The 25,169-nt window shown below is 39.6% G+C and overlaps 1 protein-coding gene across 1 annotated transcript; it reads right to left on the bottom strand.

Moving 5' to 3' along the window:
• Window positions 1-480: 480 nt before the first annotated feature.
• Window positions 481-24,762, bottom strand: LOC135512130 (myomesin-2-like). Its single transcript, XM_064933823.1, has 36 exons — window positions 24,687-24,762; window positions 22,901-23,012; window positions 21,727-21,784; window positions 21,261-21,415; window positions 20,520-20,606; window positions 18,942-19,030; window positions 18,707-18,757; window positions 17,602-17,766; window positions 17,317-17,478; window positions 16,966-17,107; window positions 16,486-16,685; window positions 16,330-16,383; window positions 15,605-15,732; window positions 15,012-15,195; window positions 14,482-14,656; window positions 14,267-14,388; window positions 13,287-13,474; window positions 13,048-13,174; window positions 12,562-12,743; window positions 12,367-12,481; window positions 11,615-11,777; window positions 11,159-11,265; window positions 10,716-10,760; window positions 10,153-10,289; window positions 9,725-9,869; window positions 9,558-9,620; window positions 9,144-9,211; window positions 8,788-8,901; window positions 4,938-5,025; window positions 4,797-4,835; window positions 4,215-4,320; window positions 3,138-3,301; window positions 2,165-2,201; window positions 1,906-1,928; window positions 1,754-1,809; window positions 481-1,019 (listed from the first exon to the last, which is right to left on the bottom strand). Exons 2-36 carry the CDS (start codon window positions 22,990-22,992, stop codon window positions 564-566), a joined length of 4,287 nt encoding a protein of 1,428 aa, XP_064789895.1. The 5' UTR covers window positions 22,993-23,012; window positions 24,687-24,762; the 3' UTR covers window positions 481-563.
• Between the last annotated feature and the right edge of the window lie 407 nt (window positions 24,763-25,169).

Genomic DNA, 25,169 nt, shown 5'->3' with positions numbered 1-25,169 from the left:
TATTTTTTATTAACACAAAAGCAGGGGAGACACACAGCGGCGAGGAGGATAACATGATTTATTTGGGGCAGTGACTAGAAACGCCGCACCTGCCACTATGGGCTAAGTGGAGGTCCAGCACTTTGGGGTTATCCATCCGTAGGGAGAGCCAATACCTCAAGATTCCACCAGCTAATTGAAAATGCAGCTTTTAAAACAGAGATTTAATCAACTAAACATCAAAGCTGTTCATTTTTCACCAAAGCGCCTCAAGGGAGACAGAGCCAAGTTCATTAGAAGGCTCATTCAGCTTTGTAAACATTGGTGACAAACTCTCTGTTTTTTGTGGCACAACTTCCAACACACTAAATATCTCTTGGCTTCCCGCTCCCAAACCCCCTTTCTTTCTCTCCGAAACATTGTCTCTATCATAAGAAGAACAAGAGTAAGGGAGCTCAACTGCATCTTCAGTGAAAAATGAGAGGTATCTACTGTTAAATAACTTTCTATTTGATGACTCATGCTAACAGATTAATCACTTTTTATTTTCCTTTCTCTCTTTGGAATTGAAATGCTTTTGTTGTTTACTTTCTCTTTGTTGGGGTAGGGGACTTCACGCCACGAGCTGGGGTGGGGGACTTAAGTCCCCTAGGAGGGGTGGGGGACTTGGCACCGGCTGGAGAAGAGACATGAGCAGGGGCTGGGGAAGGAGTGACAACTTTGGGACCTGGGATCTCAATAGGACGTTTAGGTGGGATAATCGACTTGGGCGTTAGAGTTGGTTTGGCCTGAGGAATCGTATCACCATGCTTGTAGATGCTCACAACGATATCCACAGACTCTCCTCCATATTTGTTCTGCACCGTCATGGTGTACCTGCCAGAGTTTTCCAGGGAAACACCTTTGATGGTGAGACTGGCAAACTTTCCGGACTCGAGGGACACCAAGTACTGGTCATCAGGATACACCTCTGCACCATTTTTGAACCAGGTGACTTGAGGTTTTGGGTCTCCGCACACTGTGCAGGTCAAACTCAGGGTCTATCAAGCGGGACAAAGGAATTGAAGGAATGGAAAGACCTTGGTTACCAACACAGATATAACAGAAGAACATAGAATGTTGCTCGTGTTGTTCTCACCTAAGCAGTGCTGTTCTTTAATTTAATCAGAGTTTACTATGTTTATCATGTCCTATTTCCCTAGTCTCTTGCCTTTGCTTTACTGAGATGAGCATGTTTCTCAATCCGCTGGAAAAATCCCCTCTTGTAGCATCAAAGTAAAATAATTAATCACACTACAAACAAGCGTGTGTAGTCACTTTGGAGAGACGTGCCAGTTACATTGACCTTTACAAGTAGCTCTATTCTGCCATTATGTAAACCATATACCTCTATGACATGTCTACAGAATACTCCTAGCACATACATCACACTGTATTCGTTTCATAAGGACCCCAGTTTATGCTTACCCCACAATATTTCATATGCTGTGTGAAACCAGACATGAGGTGCTGTAAAAGGCAATATATCTGCACAATCTTCGCCTTATGGGAGATTTTCTAGGGCGGTATATAATGCACCTATAGTCTACAGTTGTCTCAATCAGAAGGCTCTCCAGATTGAATGGAAATTGGGAGCATAGACATCAGCTGCATCCACCTGGTTATGATAGTTGACACTGACTTTCCCAATGTGTTAAATCATGTCTGGTTACCTGTTCTAGCGTTAAATATATTCCCATAATTGTATTCAATCACAAAATAAAATGTAAATTACCTTCTTCTCCATGATGGTAACAACATCAGGCAGACCGCCCAGCACTTTGCCACGATCTAAAAATGTAGATATCATATAATCACAAAATTGTCTGAATCAAAAGATTTCCCACAGAGCCACAATCTAGCATTATGACAAGAGAAGGTACTCACTGGCTTCAGCATATGCTTCCTCTCTGGAAAACAATAGAAGAATGGCATTGTTAGTGAGTTCATTAGCACAGTGAGGCTTGCTATATTTCACCCCAAGACTGACTCAGTACACATGTTCTGCTTTGCCAAATACATTAACACTATGTAGGAATCCGAGCTGCATTTTAGCTGTAGGAACATGGCATTTATGCAGTACTGATGCCCTACATATATGTGCATGAAATGAACACTGAACAGAATTATGACGTGATTATCTTACTTTAGTGTTGTGAATTCCGCAAAGGCTTTATCGTAGGCTGTGAACGAAGAAAGAAAAGAGAGGCTACAGTTGGGCTTTTCATAATGTTTCATTAATGTTACACCATAAGAAACCAATTTTGAAGTATAGATGGAGTAGCCTACTTTCTTTCTTTCTTTTTGTTGCTGTACTTACTGCTACTTGTCTTGGAGACACAACAGCAGTGTGGCAGAGACATATCATACCACAATATTGTAATGTTGTTCTATTTTGCCTGAAATAGCTCATCCTCCCTCACTCATTACTGTTTCCAGACCTCGAAATCGCATGACCTGTCAGGGACCAGCCCTTGATTATGTTTGCCATCAAACAGTATGTTGACTAACTGAAGTATGAGCCAGGATTGCACCTTTAATATTGTTGTTCCTGTTATTTCATCCCCCGGATTTGCCTAAATATGCAGCTTGCTTCTGTGTACCCAGCTGCAGAGATGCCCTTTTAATTATAAATGTAGAAATCTGCAAAACAACAGTGTGAGACTGGACACTGCATGGGTTAGTCGAAGACTGTGGCAGGACAACACTGCAACAGTGTTAAGTCGTTGGTCATTTTAATAAAGATGTGCAGTGATCTCATTACTGTGGTCCAACTGAAGACTCCACCTCATTGATATACTGCCAGAGCAATGGTAATAATATACAACCTCTGCTTTTTCTACAATCAGATGTTATGTACATGTACTAAGATGTTATGTACACATACTAAAATGTTATGTACACATACTAAGATGTTATGTGCACATACTAAAATGTTATGTACACATACTAAGATGTTATGTACACATACTAAAATGTTATGTACACATACTAAGATGTTATGTACACATACTAAAATGTTATGTACACATACTAAAATGCTATGTACACATACTAATGAAGACAACTACAAATGCATGTGAATATAAAAAAAAAAAATCAGATATCGTCTGACTTACCATCTCCAGAAAGGTCAATGGTGCGACTGTAGGTGTTCTCCGAATCTATGATCTGGATGTGGTACAGACCCTTATCCTTTTCTGTGGGTTCAAGGATCTCCATAATGGCCATGGCAGGGTTACCTCCAATATGCACCTTCTCAGACTGAGAGAGTTTACTTTCCCTGAAAGGGTAAAAGGGGAGGAACCGATGGAGCATAAGTATTGTTTTTGGAATCCATTGTGTTGGATTGAGTAGGTCCCTACTGGTTAACTCAAAGAGCAGTCAATGAAACATGGTATCAACTGAAGTTCACAGGTAGCTCGATGAGGAATTTATTAGGAGAACATAAAAAAAAACATCATATGAAATAGTGATTGATTCTAATGAAAATAGTCAAATGTCCAGATTTCTCGCATAATAGGTGTAACTTTCTAGTAGTTTGTCAAATATTGACCTGCTACAATTGCTGTGCTGGACCATTTAAGAATCATCATTATCTTATTTATGTACCATTGCCCTCGTGGGAGTCAGGGAGGTCTTGAAATTTGCCCAGCTGAAATTTGTGAGGAATCATGGGAAATGGTAGGCTTTGTTCATTCATTGTGTGTGAAATTGTTGCCATGCTGAAACATGCTCCCCCTGTCAGTGCCATGCACACTGGAAGAAAGTAAAGACCCGAAGCAGCTACTTCAAAATGTTCATACAGGGATTAGAAGACCCACGCATGGTTTAGCTGAAACTGGTTTGCCTTACACAAGCTGCTGTAACCAATGACTTCCCACAAGCCTGAGGGAGTTTTTTTTTTACCCTGTAGCTATTCTGCTAGGTACAGTACGCCTGTATAATTGTTTCCATTTGGGAAAATTGTAAATATGATAGTGTGTGAAGAGAGGCAGTCTCTCGTCTCCCTTTTGTGTCACTCCTTTTCAATAACCACCTTTTTATAATAATCTCAAATCATGTTTACATGGCTGGCTCATGTTAAGCCTTGGAATAAAACCTTGTGCGGATTCTATTTCCATAAACATTTCCATAATTTCTAATTATCTGCATAATTTAATAAAAAAGCACCCCCCCAAAAAAACTTTGCTTACGCATGCAGCCAATGGATTTTCATCTCCTCTGTGTAGTATTTCATGTGGCAGTGGAGCTGAATGCCTGTTGCCGTGCAGTGAATTGCCAGCTCTGCTGCAGAGGATCCTGGAGAGAAAAAAAGGAAAAACCATGTGTTCTTTAGTGTACATATGCTGACATTTATATTCTATACTTCTCTTAAGCTAACATATCTTCTTAGATATATACAACTTGGGTATTTGCTGTGGTTTACTAATTGGTTGGCCGGTGCAGTGCAATAAATGCCGTAATGGAGATATGACTTCTGGCTAGGATGACAGGTACAGTACAGATGTTACTTGCAGCCCAGTTCATGAGGGTGGAGTAACAGGACCCTTCATATGCCCAGTAGCTGTACAATCCTCCTCATTAGTTGTGCTGTACTGATTTAGCTGCACTGAGAAAAACCACAACTGTGTGAGGAACAAATGATCTGCAATATAACGATCAAGTGAGTCTAACTGATTTCTTGCACTGGTTGAATAACAAGCAGAATAAACTGATAACAAATTTGTTTTAATACTAAAAAGAGAAGTGACAATCAAGAAGATATTAATACCCACCAGCAAGTTTAGAAAGCTTCTCGATTATTTCATCAAAGGCTGTAAGAGAGATGTTGATAAAACAAAATTATGTTGAAAGTATGTTTACAGTAAGACAATATTTCAGATGCAACATAATATAGTTTTCATATTAATATTTACCATGGCCGGATATTTCAATTTGGGACTGATCCTTTCCTCTGTCATCACTGATGGTAGCTTTGTAAATGCCAGTGGAAGCCTTGGAGAACTAGGTTGGATAAAAAACAAAGCACAATTTCAGGGATCAAAATAGAATGCAGTCGATAGGCCCACCCTCTGCAATAGTGGCAGAGACCATGTAAGCTACATTAGCTGCATTACATTGAGAATAATTGTTTTAACTTAGTAATTTCCTGTTCATATAATTGAAAACAATTGTCCCAATTTCATATCATTTTCTCAGCTCTTCTGGGACTTTACATTGCCTTCAGAAAGTAATCACATCCCTTGACTTTTTCCACATTTTGTTGTGTTTCAGTCTGAATTTAAAATATATATAATTGAGATTGTGTCATTTGTTATGAGAAATGAAAAGCTGAAATGTCAATAAGTATTCAACCCCTTTGTTATGGCAAGCCTAAATAAGTTCAGGAGTACATTTTTGCTTAACAATTCACATAAGTTGCATTGACTCACTTAACATGATTTTTGAAAGACTACTCCATTTCTGTACACCACACATACAATTATCTGTAAGGTCCCTCAGTCGAGTAGTGAATTTACAACACAGATTCAACCACAAAGACCAGGGAGGTTTTCCAATGCCTCACAAAGAATGGCACCTATTGGTAGGTAGATGGGTAAAAATGAAAAAAGCAGACACTGAAAATCCCTTTGAGCATGGTGAATTTATTAATTACACTTTGGATGGTGTATCAGTACACCCAGTCACAACTAGCATACAGGTGTCCTTCCTAACTCCATCACTGGAGAGGAAGGAAACCACTCAGGGATTTCACCATGAGGCCAATGGTAACTTTAAAACAGTTGGCAGTGATAGGAGAAAACTGAGGATGGATCAACAACATTGTAATTACTCCACAATACTAACCTAAATGAAGGGTGAAAAGAAGGAAGCTTGTACAGAATACAAATATTCCAAAATATGCATCCTGTTTCCAATAAAGCACTAAAGTAAAACTGCAAAAAAATGTGGCAAAGAAATTAACTTTATGTCCAGAATACAACGTTTTATGTTTAGGGCAAATCGAACACAACACATCACTGATTACCACTCTTTATATTTTCAAGCATGGTGGTGGCTGCATCATGTTATGTGTATGCTTGTCATCGGCAAGGACTAGGGATTTTTTATATATAAAAAGAAACGTAATAGAGCTAAGCACAGGCAAAATCCTAGAGGAAAACCTGGTTTGTATTTATATTTGTATTTATTATGGATCCCCGTTAGCTGCTGTTAAGGCACAATTAAGGCAAGCATACAATTTTAAAAACATGACAATGCATTCATAACAGATTTCACAAAACACTACGTGTGTGCCCTCAGGCCCCTACTCCATTACCACGTGTCTACAACACAAAATCCATGTGTATGTATGTGTATAGTGTGCATGTTATCATGTGTGTGTATGCATGTGTCTACGCCTATGTTTGTGTTGCTTCACAGCCCCCATAAGGTGTATTTTTTTCAGTTTTTTAAATCTGATTCTACTTGCATCAGATACCTGATGTGGAATAGAGTTCCATGTAGTCATGGCTCTATGTAGTACTGTGCACCTCCCATAGTCTGTTCTGGACTTGGGGACTGTGAAGAGACATCTAGTGGCAAGTCTTGTGGGGTATGCATGGGTGTCTGAGCTGTGTGCTAGTCGTTTAAACAGACAGCTCGTGCTTTCAACACGTCAATACCTCACACAAACACAAGTAGTGATGAAGTCAATCTCTCAGCCACGAGAGATTGACATGCTTATTATTAATGTTTGCTCTCTTTGTACATCCAAGGGCCAGCCGTGCTGCCTTGTTCTGAGCCAATTGCAATTTTCCTACGTCCCTCTTTGTGGCACCTAGCCAAACGACTGAACAGTAGTCCAGATGCGACAAAACTAGAGCCTGTAGGACCTTCCTTGTTGATAGTGCCGTTAAGAAGGTAAAGCAGCGCTTTATTATGGACAGACTTCTCCCCTTCTTAGCTACTGTTGTATCAATATGTTTTGACCATGACAGTTTACAATCCAGGGTTACTCCAAGCAGTTTAGTCACCTCAACATGCTCAATTCCACATTATTTATAACAAGATTTAGTTGAGGTCTAGGGTTTCGTGAACGATTTGTCCCAAACACAATGCTTTAAGTTTTTGAAATATTTTTGACTAACTTATTCCATGCCACCCATTCTGAAGCTAACTGCAGCTCTTTGTTAAGGGTTTCAGTCATTTCAGTTGCTGTAGTAGCTGACGTGTATAGTATTGTCATCCGCATACATAGACACTCTGAGTTTACTCAAAGTCAGTGGCATGTCATTAGTAAAGACTGAAATAAGCAAGGGGCCTGTGATTCCTGAATCTACCTGGATTATGTTGGACAGGCTTCCATTATAGAACACCCTCAGGTAACTCTTTATCCACAATATAGCACGGGGTGTAAAGCAACAACACATACATTTTCCCAGCAGTAGACTATGATCGATAATGTCAAAAGCGTGCTGAAAGTCTGTCAATTTGTTTACTGTAAAATAGCACTCTAGTCACTGGGAGACAAATTCATCTTTTAGCAGGTTAATAACTTAAAACACAAGTCCAAATATACGCTGGAGTTGCTTTCCAAGACAACATCAAATGTTCCTGAGTGGTTTAGTTGGTTTTTAACTTAAATCGTCTTGAATATCTATGGCAAGACTTGAAAATGGCTGTCTAGCAATGATTAACATCCAACTTGACAGAGCTTGAAGAATTTTAAACAGAATAATGTGCAAATACTGTACAATACAGAGACTTACCCAGAAAGACTCACAGCTGTAATCGCTGCCAAAGGTGATTCTAACATGTATTGACTCAGGGATGTGAATACTTAAGTAAATTATATATTTTTGTATTTCATTTTCAATACATTTTCAAACATTTTGAAAAACATGTTTACGCTTTATCATTATTGGGTATTGTAGGTTGTTGAGTGAGAAAGAAAATCAATTTAATACATTTTGACTGTAACACAACAAAATGTGGAATAAGTCAAGGGGTATGAATACTTTCTGAAGGCACTGTACATGTGGCCACTTGATGAGCAATATCAAACATGCGACTGTATGTCAAGCACAGGATCAGAGTATTCTTTTTCCATCTCATAGCTTTGTGGGGACATAGTATGAGTGAGAAAGCAAGATTGCAGGGTATGATTATGTATAATGACATCATTGGATGTGACTGGTTTCTATGACAGCGGTGCTCTACTGAGGAAAGAGGCGTTCGTCTTCTTCCCCTCAGGGTTATTCCTCTTGTTTCCTATAAATGGCTGGTGTTCCTATGACCGAGAGTCAAAACTCGCCTTGACTGCATCAGTGTCCGCTTCTCTGACTTCTCTTACATGATCACCAAATGTTTTGTTGGCTGTGTTTTTGTCTTGTCTTATTGTATAAAGCCAACCGTTCCCCTAGGAACTGACTGCATGAGTGTGTAGGCGGATAATACCCTCCTTCAACAACAGCGATATATTGTAGTACTAGCGACAAAGATGTCTGACTCTTGCTTGGCCTGATTGTGTCTAGATGTTTGCTGATGATATGGAAAGCCATAGAACTCTTCAATGTCTGCCTTGAGATTTCCAGCAATGGAGGTCATAGTATGAATGCACCTAACCCAGTTTAACTGGAATTCAGACGGTAAGGTCCTTCACTGTAGCCTATTATTAAAACTACAGGGTCTCAAGACACTCCATTGTGCTTCTGCCTATTGTCCACATAACAACTGCTATTATATGTAGTTTGTTCAATCTGTGTGTTTATGTGATAAAATTACCAGGGAAATAGGAAACTTGCAGGCTCCAGATGCCAGACTGGCTGGCCCTTCAGGGGTAATCTCAATGTCATCCTTGAACCAGTGCAGCACTGTTTCTTTCTTCAGATTGTCCACCTGCATTATGAAACAATAGACCCATTACCCGCAGAGAGGTGGACCAGCCCAAACAAAGAGGCATGACTGCACTACAACAACACCATCTGTCATCATGCCTCTCAACAGAAGGGAACAATGACTAAACTGAATCATGCTGACTGTGTTTGTCATTTAGATTGGCATTAGCGATAACTCACGCCATAATTTCCATTTAATCTCTTGGTCTAATCTAATTATACTTAAGGTGAATGTTTAATTACCCTGCAGATGAGTGCAACAGAACAGTCCTCCGCAACATGGACTGACAAAAATTCACTGAAGTGGGGGCCTGGAAATAGGGCAATAGACAGAAAGTGGGAGAGGGGGATGTGAGGGAGAGAGGTGGAGGAGGGGGGATTTGGAGGGAGGAGGAGAGGGGTCAAAAAGGTCAGATTTGAATGCATTGTTTTGCTAATAACATCCTTGTATCTGTGTAATATCCTTCCTTGTAATATCCTTGTAACAATGGGTGGCTTATGGATTTGCAGGTGAGATAACAGTGTGTGGTTTCCATAAATAATGTGAACCTTAATAATTCATTATGATACCTAATCATCATCTTAGTGTACTGACTGTTTGAAATTAATATTTAATTAATATTACTCAAATTCATTTCACACATTTTTTACTTTTACCTTCTTTCACTCTGATGTACTCGCTCCTTTGGTGTTCTGCGTCTGCAAGAGCTGCCTTGAAATCTACAACCCAAACAAAGTGAAACATGGGATAAATCCTGGATACCTCATGGAGCCCTACCCTGTATTCGAGCACAACAACTCTCCCACAGCAGACAGGCTCTCACCATCTCCAATTAGCACCAGAGAGGACTGGCCTCTGGCTTTGCCATCCTCGATCTGAACAGTAAAGGTACCCTCGCTGTCCTCTGTGAAATGATCCAGCACAAACTCAATGATACCAGTCTCCACGTTGTGACTCGCATGATTTGGCTGAGAACACAGAGAAGAAGACACCAATAAAGTTTACAGGAGAGGACTTTACTGAGGGAATTTTGCGAATCCAATAATGTGGTTATGTTGTTATGTCTACTCTAGTCTTGGCTTAAAAAGGCTATTCATGCCATACATCGTGATGAGAGTAGAATGTCTAGTTCAAAGACAAAAAAAATGTCTGTGCATGTTGTGTCTGAAATGACACCTGTATAGTGCATGACTTTTGACCAGAGACAATGTGTCAGTTTAGTGTTGACAGGAAAAAGGAAGTGACTCTTACATCATTTGCTGAGAGCTCCTTGTTGTTACCAAAGAACTTGTAGGTGACAGCAGAGGAGATGTGCTCCGCCTGCAGCCAGAAGCACATGCGACCACGCTCCAGAATTTTGTAGGCCAGTTGAGTCTTTAGAGGGATCACTGTGGAAGCAGGATAAAGGGAGGAAGAAGGTGATGCAAATAGAGGTACATTTTGTGATAGAAATGACATTTGCTCATGAAAGAAATGTCATTTGTTCAACAGGTATACATTTTCCTCCCCAGAAATTTTAGAAAATGCTGTGATGAACCACATGCTAAAAAGTTGATGGAGCAAGGGCTGAAAAACTATTTTCTGGGATTAACAGTTGTCTCCTTTATGTGGTTTACATGGATCTTACCTCATCACCAGTCCACAACGGCGCACACGCCCATACAGTATATGCAGATTATTCAAGCCAAATCCCCAAAAATGTAATCGTCTTTTTACCCTGAGCTGTGTATTCCAAAATATAATTTGATGGGGACCAGAATGAATGAGATTGAAAATAAAAAAATCCATATTGAATAAATCCAAACAAAACCTACCCGGGTGTCTGATACCATAGCTCTTTGCCAGCATTTTCTCCAGCTCTATAATAGAGGTAAATAAGGGGAAATGCATTTCAGTATTCCAATGATCCAATATCTGTTTCGCAAATTGATTTCAGGAAACAGCCAAACAGCTTCCTTCACAGCAAAGCCTTTTTACATGAAACGTCATCGTATACTTCCACAGTAACAGTTATCTGCACTGCACAAGACCAGACATGCATGTACTGTATCAATAGATCATATCATATTTATGAATGACTGTGATAGGTGCCATTATTGTCTGCCGTATAATGAAGTGCTGTTGTGTTGATTTAGATGTACTAGTACAGTAGGCATGCATGTATGGACAAAATGTATTTTATACCATGATATGTCCAGAATGAGGGTTATAAATACGTAACCTCCTATTTGTGATCCACTCCCCACCCAGGGCCTACCTTCGGCATGGATTACATGGCTGGCAGAAACACCATCCGTGTTAGTTACAGAAACAGAGAAGCAACCCACATCCCCCTGGTCAGGGTGCTTGAAAATAAGCTTGGAGCTAGAATGTAATAAAAGAAAAGACACACCATTGAATATAGGGTCGAGGAGATATTTAGCACATCAATAGAAGTATATTTGTTTTATTTAATGAGGCAAGTCAGTCAAGAACAAATTCTTATTTACAATGACGGCTTGGGAACAGTGGGTTAACTGCCTTGTTCAGGGGGAAGAACTACCGATTTTTACCTTGTTAGTCGGGTATTCGATCTAGCAACCTTTTGGTTACTGGCCCAACGCTCTAACCACTTGGCTACCTGCTACCTATTACACATTTCTGAATCACTACTGAGAAGATTTATTTAGATAAAATATATTTGATCTATTGACAAGTTTTGTGCATAGCTTACGTGCTGCCCTCTGTTTTGATGACAATTTCTTTAGAGAAGTCAGTGATTTCCTTGTAGAATTTCTTCCACACAAAGTGGGAGCTCTCTGTAATTTGACAGCTTTCAAATGACAGGATGATGTCACCTGACTCTTTGTCCACTGTGCAGGTCATCTCCTGGGCACCTTTTGGATTGACAAAGCAAAGAGTGAAGGTGACTGGCAACAGCAATAAAAAAATCTGTAATTTCAAGTACAGCATGTCCTAGAGATGGGTGTTTAAGTGCAGTCGTACAGTACTAGCATAGTATGTTCATTATATGTCCACAGTGTATTTGTGTCTGTATGTTCTGCATCCTCTGTTGAATTAATATCGAATTGTGAGAATTACTTTTCCCTGATCTCACCCAGTCTTGAGTTGCTGAGGTCCCTGCAGAATGCAACACTGCTCTCTGCTGGTTGCCTGATGCTCTCATTCCAACCACTTTACAGAGCTCCATATGAGTCATATATTTTTCTCTCCTCCCACGTCCTCCCAATGTTCCTTATCAACAGAAGAACAGACAACCCCTCCCTAGGCCCCTCCTCAACATCCCTGTCTAGTGTACCCCACACTTCGTGGTGTTACTCTCCTACATTTCAGCTAATCTAACTCCCATTTTAATGGGAATCCTGACCCAAATAAACATTCTCTGTGGAACGCACTGAATGAATGCTGCTCTGTACTAAGCCACATTGAAGCTCAGCATCGGGAATTGTGTCTGTCCAACCGTACCTTCCACTGCTTTGGCAACCACAGGGTTAGAAGCCAAGGAAGGCTTGCCGGCACCTTCAGAGTTCGCCGCGCGCACTCTGAACACATATGACACTCCGGCTTCCAGCCCAGTCACCTAAAAACAACAAGTACTGTAAAATGTGCCAGACAGGGTACATTGTCATAACTCATAGGTATACTAGGAATACTCTGTACCTTGTGGTAGCGGTGACTGACAGCATGGCTCTCATTGGAACAGTGCCATTCATCTGAGCCTTTCTTGGCAAAGTCCACAAAGTAGCCTGTGATTGGGCTGGCGCCGGTGTAGACGGGAGCCTTCCACTCCACCACCACAGAGTCATCACGGATCTCGCAGAAGGTCATGTCATAAGCTGGTCCTGAAATTCAGAGTGCAGTAAATGTAGAAAATGACTTTAAGTCAGACACACAGAGTATAGAGGTCAGACTGTGTAATGTGTATGTGCTGCTATCTTAATGATTGATGTTGGAAGTGGCACTGCCGATAAGCTTGAAAGCACCTCTTCCAGAATTCATCATCACATTAAAAGGATGAGATATGCATTATGGTTTAAATATGCAACAGTATTTGCATGTAAAATGGCATTCGCTTCTTTGAACTATGCACACTTTGTTTCATCTTTAAAATATCAACTTGTTTCAGAGATGTTTTCAGTGCTGTACCTGGCTCTGGCATGGTCCAGGCATCACAGTGGAAAGCCTTGCTAGGGGCAGAGGGGGCACCAAGACCAGCAAGACTTCCACCATAAACCATGAACTCATAGACTGCACCTGCACTCAGATGTTCAACCTGTAGTTGATAGGGAAAGTATTTTAAACTGTTAGAATCACTGCATAATAGATTCATAATGATCCTAACTGTAACACCATTTTTATTTGACTAAGGTCAATCAGATTCATACCTTGAACAGCCTCTCTTTGATGGGTGGGATGTTGACCTCTCTCCATGTGTGTTCTCCATGCCTGCGTTTGTTGATGTAGTATTCAGCCACCGGAGAGCCACCAGAGTGGACGGGCCGCTTCCAGTTCAGAACCATGGACTCTCCATCACAAGCGAGCAGAGCAATGTCATATGGAGCAGAGGGAATCGCTGCAAACAGAGTTTAAAGGTTTCTAAACATGTATCATGGTGGATATATAGCAGGGGTCCCTAACTCCTGGTGAAATACTGGTTGTGCAGGCTTTAAGTAGCATGTATACAGTGCATACTTTCCGTATCCACTGTATAATACATCAATCTTAATTCATCATGGAGTAAACTAGCATGTTAGATGTGATCATTGTTCACTACAAACTACAAAATACTGCCAATAAATGAGTTTTAAAATGTATGGTGTGATGAAACAATCTGCAGTTGTTGGTTGAATGTCCCAAAGCAACTCTGAGCCAATGGTTGGTTTTTGACTCATATTGCCTAAATTATTCACATTATTTGGACGAGAAAGGTACATGACGATTGGCTAAATCAAATAGGCTCCCAGTCTGTCCTGCTGAAACTTTTGAATTGGAAGGATAATGGTCCTCTTTTATTGGAGACATTGGTTTTAGATAATCGGCCAATTTAAGGCATCAAAGTTAGATGTCTTTGTTTGTCATCCTTCTGGACAGCTACCAACAGACTTGTTAAACAGTCTTGATAACCTTGCTACAATTGAATCACTGATCATTCACAGAGAAAAGAGTCTCCAGCTAAGCACAGTGGGTCGCTAAAATCGTGTATTTGCATTTTTCTTCTGCTGTTACTTTTGCTACTGCCAGTTTGAACTCAGCACTTTTTACGCCTGGTTGGAACCTTGACTAATGACAATTATATCCTGTGCGTATGCGTATGCGTATGCATGTGCGTGTGCATGTGTGTGTGCGTGCGTGTGTGCATACTCACTGAGGGCAGCTTTGACAGAGAGGGGGGACGACTCCTGTGATTCATCACTAAGACCCAGCTCATTGATGGCTTGCACACGGAAGACATACGTCTCACCAGTGGTCAGGCCTTGAACCACAAATCTAATCAAAAATAGCAGATGAAGTAAAATGTCAACATATTATGATGAATGAAATCACACTCTTCAAATAATAAGTCTATGACTGAATACATACTTGTTGCTCTTGTGAGGCTTGTGGTTAGCTGAATCCCAGTCCTTGGAGCCTTTTACACAGACATCGATGTAGTAGCCAATAAGGTTATTAGGCTCCTTGGGTTCAGCCCATTGGATAACAAGAGATGTGTCAGTTTGCCTTGTGGCAACCACCTGACCAGGAGCGGAGGGGACACCTATAGTAGATCAACAGGGCATGGTTAGGCTCCTTAAGTTCAACCCATTGGATAACAAGAGACGTGTCAGTCTCCCTTGTGGCAACCATTTAACCAGAAGCGGAGGGTTCACCTACAGTAGATTAACAGGGTTAATGTCTAGGGGAAAATGTCAGCTATCTACTTACTTTAATTGAAGGACTATTATTTCTTAGCAAAATCTACAAAATTAAATACTTTTTACATTTTTTCAAATTCCACCCTTGACTATTTCTGTGATTTGCAGGGAGTTTGACTTTTAGAGAGAATACTTGAGCACAACCTTGGGGAGGACTCTAAGAGATAGCTGTAAAGCCATTGAAGAGGACCCTCTTACCACGCAGCTCTTGAGTCTGAATGGGCTCAGTAGGCTCAGAGGCTTCACTGCTGCCGTACATGTTTGCAGCCAGTACACGGAACAAGTACTGTTTTCCCTCAGCCAAGTCAAACACGGCATAACGAGGAGATCTCACAGGCACCTGAGTGTTCACCCTCTGCCACGCACCGGTCTCAGCTAGGCACTGTGATGGTAGAACCCCAAAAACAAGATTTACACCCTGTTCAACAGGCAAATGAAATGGAGAGAAAGATAGAACCCCAATTCATTTTGCTGACTTCAGCTATTCATTCAGGTGGTGAACCTGAATATTTTTGCCCTCGATTATACTATTGAACGCATCTTAAGATTCCATCTGTTTTAGAGCAGAGTTTCTCAAATATGTTGGGCCCCGCTGACCTCATAATCAAAAAATCTGTTCTTGTTAGTAATAATCCTAAAAATAAATGAGACGTGTGTATTTTTTTAATATTTTAAGATCTGGCCACAGACCCCAATTTGAGAACCCTGTTTTAGTGGACACAAATCTATCAATTCCATGTTGAAATGTGTGAGAAAAAATAAACCTGGGGGAGAACAGTGAGAATACCAACCTTCTCAATATAGTACCACACTGGGGCCCGGCCGTGATAGGGGGCAGGTTTCCAGCTGAGGACAACATATGTTCGGTCGGTCTCTGGGGCATGCAACTTTGAGGGGGTTCCTGGCACCTTCTTCTCGTCTACGGACACAAGACATCACAGCAGAGATTTACTGTCTTTTGCCCAAGTGGGAACAATCACCCGAGTTGACAAAAATATTGCCACAATAACAAATGTTTTCAAGGTTATGAAATTGTAGTACTGAAGACTTTTGCTCTAGCCTGTCTATGCACATGGATCTGTTGCTCGTATAGATGTGTTACATTCAGTCTGAAGAAGATGCCACAGATGGTTGGATCTTAGCATCCTGATGGAATTCTCATCAAAAACTAATCAGCAGCTCTCTGATGAGCCCAAATTTAGGCTGTATAATTATTGCTAATTATTGAGACGGGAGAATCGTGAAAAGAAAAATGTGAAATATGACAGTTGTTATTGGTGTTTTATTATACAGATGGAAGACATGGTACAATGTGAGGGGCTAATGATATCTCAATATTCTAAATGGGTAGTTTACCCTTATTATTCTTCTTAGTGCTACTGACACTGATGAAGTATAAAGAAATAAGCCTAAAAAAGTAATAGCATGACTGCTTAGATGAACGTCAAAGATTTTTGTATCAAACTAGTTATCGAGTTTCAAGGACCCACATACATCATAGAAAACCATTTAGTACCTTCAACGTCATCGTAGTAAGTTACAACGTCAAGTTTACCACCCAACTTGATGGCTGTCAAACAAAGATAAAAAACAGAAAATTATATACATTAATTTGATTCTAGGGAATACATGACCTCACAAGTTAAAGTTTACGAATTCATCCTCACATTACCATGGAGTCTTTCAAATTCAGTTGGGTCCAGGGCGGCAATGGGGTCAGACATTCTGGAGGGCTTGCTGATGCCTTTTGAGTTTATCGCCCGCACACGGAAGTAATAGGAGTGGCCCTCAAAAAGGCCAGGCACAGGGTATTTACAGATCTTAATGGGGGAGTCGTTGCACTGCACCCAATTTTCAGTTCCAGTTTCGCATCTGCAAAAAAATTAGGACAATTGGTACATCTCCAATATGTAGCTACATTATCCTGTCACAAGCTACGAACAGTGGTGGGAGATTATAGCTTGTAATTTACAGTTTTGCCTCCCATTTTCAGCCTAGAATGATATGTGATTTTAAGAAAAAAAACTACCAGAATGTATATAACGAGGGCCTGGAGTTTTTCCTGGTCAGGTAATGGCATCAGGGAAAAAGTAGCGGGAAAAAGTAGCTGGATATATTCACATTTGATTCCCATTTTAACACCTTCTGTTACCTATCCACAAAGTATCCAATAATGGGGCCTTCAGTAGTGGTGTTGGGAGGCTTCCAGGACACGATGACATAATCTCTGTTGGCGTCATGGATCTTGATGTCCATAGGGGCACCTGGAGACCCAGGTACTGGGGGTGGACCATCTGGCATAGGTACACAAAGCAAGTCACATCATCACAGTCTGTCAAAGTACATCACGCTATGTTTGAAATGCCCTGTGAACAGAATTTTTCAAGGATCAAAGAGCTTTTTGAAAAATAGAAGATTATGTCTCATACTAGTTTTCAAAGTAGATGAATTGCTGGTACACACAGAGGTGGTATACAATTCTCAAAGTTAGCAGATTTTTTACCAGCACAGGAGACGAATGCACTGTGCGCAGCATCTCCCCCCTTTGTCACCATACGGAGAGTGTAGACGCCCTCATCATCCTTGTTCAGGTGAGGCAGGGTCAGCTTGGACTCGCCTCTACCAGACTCTATCTTCACCCACTTGGAGTCTGACAGCCGATGATCTAAAACAAAACAAAAACGGCAATATTAAAAGTGAGGATCTGTCCGTGGCTGAAGTTACTAAAATGGTCTTGTAAATCGGCTGCTATTGAAAGCAGTTATGATTGTAAGAGAAAATGTGTTACCATCTCTGAACCATTGAGCTTCAGGCTGCAGATTGGCTAGGTTGGGGCTAATGTTCATTGTGGCTGCCAATGTGACCGTGTCTCCTTCTGTTCCAAAGACCGAGCCAAAAGTCTCCAGGAAGGTGATGTTGATCTTGGTGTATTTGATCTCTGGCAACATGGGAACTGCAAAAGATAGTAAAACAGGATAGACTTACAGTATTATGACTCTATTTTAGTAATATAATTATAGATGACCATGATCAGAAGTATATTCTGCAATTATGTATATAATTACATACACTTTAAAAGAGAGAAAGCACTGAATTATTTGGAAGACTTTGTGGTTTTCTTTTTTTTTTATCCATACAAAGGTGCAATTTATGTTGTGATTAGTATAGAGGTTTCATCAGATAATGTCTCTGTCGATTCTTACAGGGATAAATAAAAACAAATATTATTTTCATATGTTGAGAATGCATGTTTGAGTTGATATACCCTACATTACTAATCTCATATGTATATGTATATACTGTACTCTATATCATCTACTGCATCTTTATGTAATACATGTATCACTAGCCACTTTAAACTATGCCACTTTGTTTACATACCCTACATTACTCATCTCATATGTACTCGATACCATCTACTGCATCTTGCCTATGCCGTTCTGTACCATCACTCATTCATATATCTTTATGTACATATTTTTTATCCCTTTACACTTGTGTGTATAAGGTAGTAGTTTTGGAATTGTTAGGTTAGATTACTCGTTGGTTATTACTGCATTGTCGGAACTAGAAGCACAAGCATTTCGCTACACTCGCATTAACATCTGCTAACCATGTGTATGTGACAAATACATTTGATTTGATTTTGATCTACAGTAGTTTGTTTGTCTCTCACAATAGTATAAAATTTTTTATATGTAGCAGTAGTTTGTTTGTCTCTCACAATAGTATAAACATTTTTATATGTAGGCTACATCCTTGCAACTCAATAAGAATGTTGCCATATTCAAACAATCCCCAGTTACTGGATTTGACTCAACAGTGGTCAAGATCTACTCAGAGGATAATGTATCAGGTAGAATACACAGGACAGTGGTGTTGGGTGGACTTACTTGTGTAAGGAAGCCATGCATAGGAAGATAAATGCCCTTCTTCTCTGAATCCTGCAAAGCAGACATATTATACACATACAATCACTACACAACAACAAAATACATTACACTATAATATTGTATTGTGGAATAAATCAAGTATATAAACATAGCGTTATCATTTAAATAAGCCATATCATAAAAATGTATGCATTAACAAAACTTATATGCTGTATGTTTGCTTTGCCAAACTTACTCTTGACAATGACAGAGGCCTGAGTAGAGACCTGTCCATGAATGTTACTAGCTACAGCAGTGTACTGCGCAGTGTCATCGGTTTCACACCTATAGGGAATACCAGAAGAATACATTGTTGATAATGTACATGAACACATAAAAACATCTCAGCAATACCTAAGGCTTAGACTTTGTCTCCATCTATAGTTTGTGTGGGTATATTTTTGTATGTAGGACTTTGATTAATTGACTAACCAACAAATATAATTTCCTGTGTTGAATTTACAGGATGGTAAACTTTCAAAGGATAACAAATTATGCAGATTATGCAAATTGCTGTTGACAAAATGATTACTGGGAAATATCAAGCCATGATCCTCATTTGAAATGGTGCTATGACTTTATGAAAGCACAGTAAATGAATACTGCAAATATACATAATTTTCTAGCTTGTAAGGGAAAGGGGGATACCTAGTCAGTTGTACAACTGAATGCATTCAACTGAAATGTGTCTTCTGAATTTAACCCAACCCCTCTGAATCAGAGAGGTGCGGGGGGCTGCCTTAATCGACATCCACGTCATCAGCGCCTGGGGAACAGCAGGTTAACTGTCTGGCTCAGGGGTAGAACAAAAGCTTTTTACCTTGTCAGCTTGGGAATTCGATCCAGCAACCTTTCGGTTACTGGCCCAACGCTCCTACCCGCAAGGCTATAGTACCTTCCACCCCAAGGGTCTCTTATTTTGAACTCTACAGTATAACCACACACTCAAGGTCAGATATTATCAAATGTTTGGAACTTAAGACAGGAGAATAATGCTATGCAGGGGAAAAAAACAATTGCATGAATTATTCATGAGATATTCATGAGAGGCTCTAATACATGAATGGCAAACATCTAAAGCTGCAAAGAGAGAGGAGGTTGAGAATAGTGACAGATATAAGACATTGACCATATGCCATTTTAAAGCTGTCCATGCTCACTTTCCCTCAATATTTCCAAACCATGGTTGTTTTCTTTGAGTGTGAAAGAGTTTGAACCCAGGGAGAATACAGAGTGGCATTTCTTTATTGAAACCCTTCACTTTGATTTGGAGAGGCAAAAAGAGCTTTGAGACTTAAGGTGTGATTTAGCGTTGGTGCTCCTGACACTGACAGCGAGCGTATACAGTGCTCTTTAAGGAGCTCCAGGATCAAATTACAAAGAGCTCAGCACTTTTCTATGAACAGCTGATGAGTCCTCAAGACGAGGGCAGTGCCCAGGGGGGCTTTGGACTAAATTGGAAAAGCTCCACCGCTACAGCTCCACCATTCACAAGGCTCCCTTTTGTGAACACTTGCGTGTTAATTAAGTTAACAGTAAACAATGTGATTGTGAGTGAAATGCAGGGAGGCCACAATGAAAATCTCAGATGGTCCAGGAGCAAAGTCATGATATTGTATAAGACTTTTTAAATGGGGGTAATAAGCTACCATGAGAGAATAATGTTTTCCGGACAAATGGATCTTAATAACATAAAAACCTGTGATTGTTTTATCACTGAATGTGTGTATCCATTGTGCAGCCTAAGGTTTTTCCTCCCGTGAGAATAACTTACTTGACGATCTCCAGGTTATGAATTCCAACATTGTCCTGCACATTGTATTTCATTGACGATAAGTCAATGCTGACACCATCTTTATACCTGGAGAGAAATCCATTAGAAATGGTTAAGGTGAAGTCTTTCAAGTGGCTGTGATAACACAGGAAAAAAGTAATAACAATATGCAGACTATTGTGATGTGACTGTGTATAAGTAGTCTGTACCTGTGTCATAACGTATACCTTTAGTGTAAAACTATAAAATTATTACAGAGCCCATAACAGATTAAGATTAGCTATGATGTCTTCTTAACCTCAGCTAAAATCTAACACCATCAATCATCCGTAAAACTTTGACCACTATTTCAAGCTAACAGAGGGTATGAAAGAAAAACACGACCATTAAGCAGTTCTCCCGTTGTGCTACACCAGTACAATAACATTCTGCACCGATAGATAAGCAGCTAAATGCTGCTGTTGAACTTGCTGAATGACTGTTTTGGACACAGATGTAGGATTTTAATTTGATCACGCTTTTGTAACTGAGAATTTTCTTGCAAACTTGTAGTGTATTCTATGTTTAAAAATGTCAGACTTGATTTGCCATAATGAAAAAATGTAACACCCCTACCAAAAATGTCCATTCATTATTATCCACATAATAATTCATATTTCTTGTTGCTGCAGCCTTATTTGAATGCTGTAGCAAACTGGCTCAAATGATGATCCTACATCTGTATTTAGTCTGAATCCTCACCATTTCACAAAAGGGGTTGGGTAGCCCTCGACCGTGCAGTATAGCTTCACGGGAGTGTGCTCCCAAACGGTATGGGATCGGAGTGTGGTCAGGAAATTAGGGCCCCTGATCATAGACTCCTCACGGACGTACTTCTCAACCATCTTCTTCCTCACCTGAAGGTAAAGTGGACATTTTACATTTTTCTTCAATACCCTATTCAAACTACTAAGCCAACTCAAGCTGAGGCGACCTGTACTGCCCTGGCCAGGTAATGCATCCATCATAGTTACTGGAACCGTGCTAGACAGGATAATGCAAAAAGTAAATATCAGAGCCTGCACAATACGGTTTGGCTTGGCTCAAACATGTGAAAAGTGTACTTGTGCAGATCTGATACATAATATTTTCGCTCATCTTTTTCAAATGACATCTTTAATTATGGTGACATGCTGAAATCTCCCAATATGACAGATGAGGACCTTACCACTCCCTGGATTCTTGTTTCTTGTTTGTGATGATAATCATCCTCCACCACCTCAGAGCTATATGAGCAAAACAAACTTAGTTATTAAAGGATAATTTACAAAAAGTCAACATAAAACAGTGTAAACAGCTAATTTTGTTTAAGTTAACAAGCATTTACGAACTAATATAAGAAAGACCCAACACAGTGAAAAACTAAGCACCACAAAAAAAATCTATGTTAAGTCTAGCCATAACAATCATTATTTGCTATACATACAGTAAGCATCTTATTTGCATTTTAATCATTGGCTTATTGCTGAGTAAATGTAGTCATAGAGCTACAGAACACTTCGTTAGCATCAAAAGACCTCTAAGAGCATCATGTTGACAGTATTCTCATGCCCTTTTTTGGCAAATTACCTAATGTACTATTTATTGCGGAATAATCATCAGTCTATACATACCTGACAGAATGATCATAGAAGTGTGTACAGGTAATATAGATTACGTGATAGGAGATGACAGATGAAACTGGGTACAATCCATAGAATGTATGGTGCAAACTAATATGAGTGTCCTGTCTCTACTCCTGATGTCAACAAACACAAGTAAACACACCCTTCTTTAAAGGCAAATCAGTCCAAGGTGTATTACTGAGGAAAATGTTAATGGTATTATTATCATACACAAACAAATATGACAATTAGTCATCATACAAATAAGTAAAGCATATATATCCCCAGTTTATAGAAGAGAATGTGATTCAGTGATGTAGTAGCAATAGGATGGCTGCATAGTTACATGAGATTTGACAATTAGCAGGGAACCAACCTATTAGTGGGTTACAAGTGCTCTCTCTAGGTGTAAACTTAGCCACTGTTAAATGCCCAGCTGAATACACTAACTACCATTTGAAACTGTACACCGAGGGCCAGATTTACTTGGTGTATTTACACCACTTCTTTATTCTCAGAGGAGAATAAAGACCGGGACAAATGTGTTAACTGTCTTAATTTACATTTAATCTATCTATGCTAAATAAGCTCTATACAGTTTAAATGCTTAATTTACACTAGTAAATAGCAGGTGCAATTTATACTCCTGTGCAAACAATTGTAAATCTGGCCACCAGTTTCCAAACCACTAGTATGTTTCAAATGAAGCATAGGATTCCAATGGGCCCATCTCCTTACCTTGTGTACTGCTTTGCTACCACCTTAGACTGTGCACTGTGGTAGTCATGGCTGACGTGCACGTGCTTGTGTCTGGCAACTGTCGCAGCCATAGTTGATCACTTTTAATGACCTGTGATTCAAATAAGGAACACACTTACTGTATTCTATTGGCTAGCAGCAACATAATGGCAACCATAGAAATACAGTAGTTGTATCTCGATGATGGCAATAGTTGTATCTCGATGATGGCAACAAACCATGTTAATGTAGAATTACTACAATGCAATGCAACGGATCCATGGCTCTTCGGGCTCTTTGATCCATTGATGCATTTCAGGGCACAATATGCAGTATGATACAGTATGTCCTTCAACATTAAATGATATGTCTTAGATATTAGTGCCTGTGAGGTTACAGACACTGGGGATAGAATTCCATCAAACCTGCACTGCGGGAGAAAGATTGGGCCTGTTCTTATGTAATGGAGGAGTCTGAGTTATGGGCAGAAGAAATGGAAAGCAAATTCATTGGAGGTTTAAATTAGATGGTGAGGGGGTTTAGGCTTAGAGCTAGTTAATGGCTTAAGTGTTCATCTATGAAAATTCAGTTATTACCAGTTATTCTCACAATAGAGCAATCTAAATATAATTCAGAACATATGAAGGAGATAAATATAGCCTATATTCACAGGTGATGTGGTGATAAATAAGAACATACAAAACCATATAGCCTCTAACAGATTGAATATTAACAGACACAAGAACAGTCTGAGCACTTGCAAGTTATTTTTAATTGCAGTAAATAATATGGGAATAAGGTCCAAACTTAGTTTAAAGTAACTGTCCAGTGTTTGCAGATTTCTATGAAATATGACCTATAATTAATTACAATGAGTGAAATAGTTTTCCTTCCAATTTTTTTTTAGTTAAGTATGTTAATTAAAAAGCAGCTTTTCTTTGTTGGAAGGATGCCAGGCGAACCCCAACAACAGAATGGTGTGGGCGTAAACCGGTCATAAAAAAATATTCACATCAGTAGACCGCTGATTGGCCAGCTCAGCCAATGAGCCAACATGACATCATTTTCTGTGAGGAAATAGCAAGCATTTTTTAAACGGTCTGTTTGAGATACAAGTTTGAGGTGGAGTTTTTGAAGTGTATTTCACCAATGTATGCTTTGGCCACAAATACGAGTAAAGGACAACGTTATTTGGGTGTCACTTTCTGTAGCTTTGAAAATGTTCTCTGAATAGTTAAATTCCCAGTCCTACAAAGTTGCATATTGCCTCTCAATGTGTTTTGGAATAGGTTTACAACCAAAAAACAGCTTTTTGACTCTATTCTTTTCCTTTTCTATCTTATTCGCTCATTCATTTATCAGTCAGGTTCAGCTAATTCTCAAGTGCAGCAAAAGTGCTTAACATCAGAGATTCAGGTACCAGAAATATCTTGACACTTGAACTCCTGAGCCACATTTCTCTGCATATAGAAGACAAGGTAAACTGTCTTTTTATAGAATTCATTTTAAAAGTCTATATAAGCTGATGCCTCCATTTATCAACATGCCATCAGAGCAATATACTCATATCAATCATTTGTGTCCAAAAACTATTACAATGAATATTGCTAGATAATATCCTTATTATGTCAAGGTCTAGGCAGTAGCCTAGGCCCTAATTAGGTAACTGGACTAATCAATCTCAACATTCTGATATAACCAAGAACCAAGCATGCATCTCTCAATTCAACACCTTTCTGAAAAATCCAATAATCTGAAAAGGAAGGAAATAATAGGCATGACTTACCCCAAGAGATTACACGAGCGCAAAGCAGAGGTAGGTCAGCCTAAACCCACTTGGGAGTCACTGGCTGATGAAAACCAAAGATTAACCACACAGAGTGCAGCAACTCTTGCATCCCATTTATGGATAGGCATATGACTATATATAGCTTTTACATCAACCCGTAACATAATTTCTTACTTGCAGTAGGCTAGGCACAGATCACATAGTGTTAGTTATTCTTTAATCACTGAATAGGTCATAAAAACTGTATCCAGTTTGCAATATTTACAAAATTTGGACTGAGCACAATGTGTTCAGTTTACATCATTTTAATAATGTCATACTTTTTTTTTCAACTCAATCCATGAAATTGAGGATCATTTTCATATAGCCTATATTTGTTTTTATATTTATTAGCTTTAGGCTATGTTAATATAATATTGCTTAGCTCTATGCTCAACTGAAGGAACCTTAAGACAGAATCTTAAGATGACCTCCTGAAAC

This window comes from Oncorhynchus masou, chromosome 24 (genome assembly GCF_036934945.1).
Source record: "Oncorhynchus masou masou isolate Uvic2021 chromosome 24, UVic_Omas_1.1, whole genome shotgun sequence".
Lineage (NCBI taxonomy): Eukaryota > Metazoa > Chordata > Actinopteri > Salmoniformes > Salmonidae > Oncorhynchus > Oncorhynchus masou.
This window is presented reverse-complemented; position numbering and strand designations above follow the sequence as displayed.

What these genes read in the sequence shown, in the direction of transcription:
- LOC135512130 (XM_064933823.1), bottom strand. Translation starts at nt 22,992, where the DNA reads ATGGCTGCGACAGTTGCCAGACACAAGCACGTGCACGTCAGCCATGAC. An exon ending in CCATGTAATCCATGCCGAAG is followed by an intron (nt 10,761 to 11,158) that starts GTAGGCCCTGGG and finishes CCTCTATTATAG; the next exon opens with AGCTGGAGAAAATGCTGGCA. An exon ending in GCGGAATTCACAACACTAAA is followed by an intron (nt 1,929 to 2,164) that starts GTAAGATAATCA and finishes ATTGTTTTCCAG; the next exon opens with AGAGGAAGCATATGCTGAAG.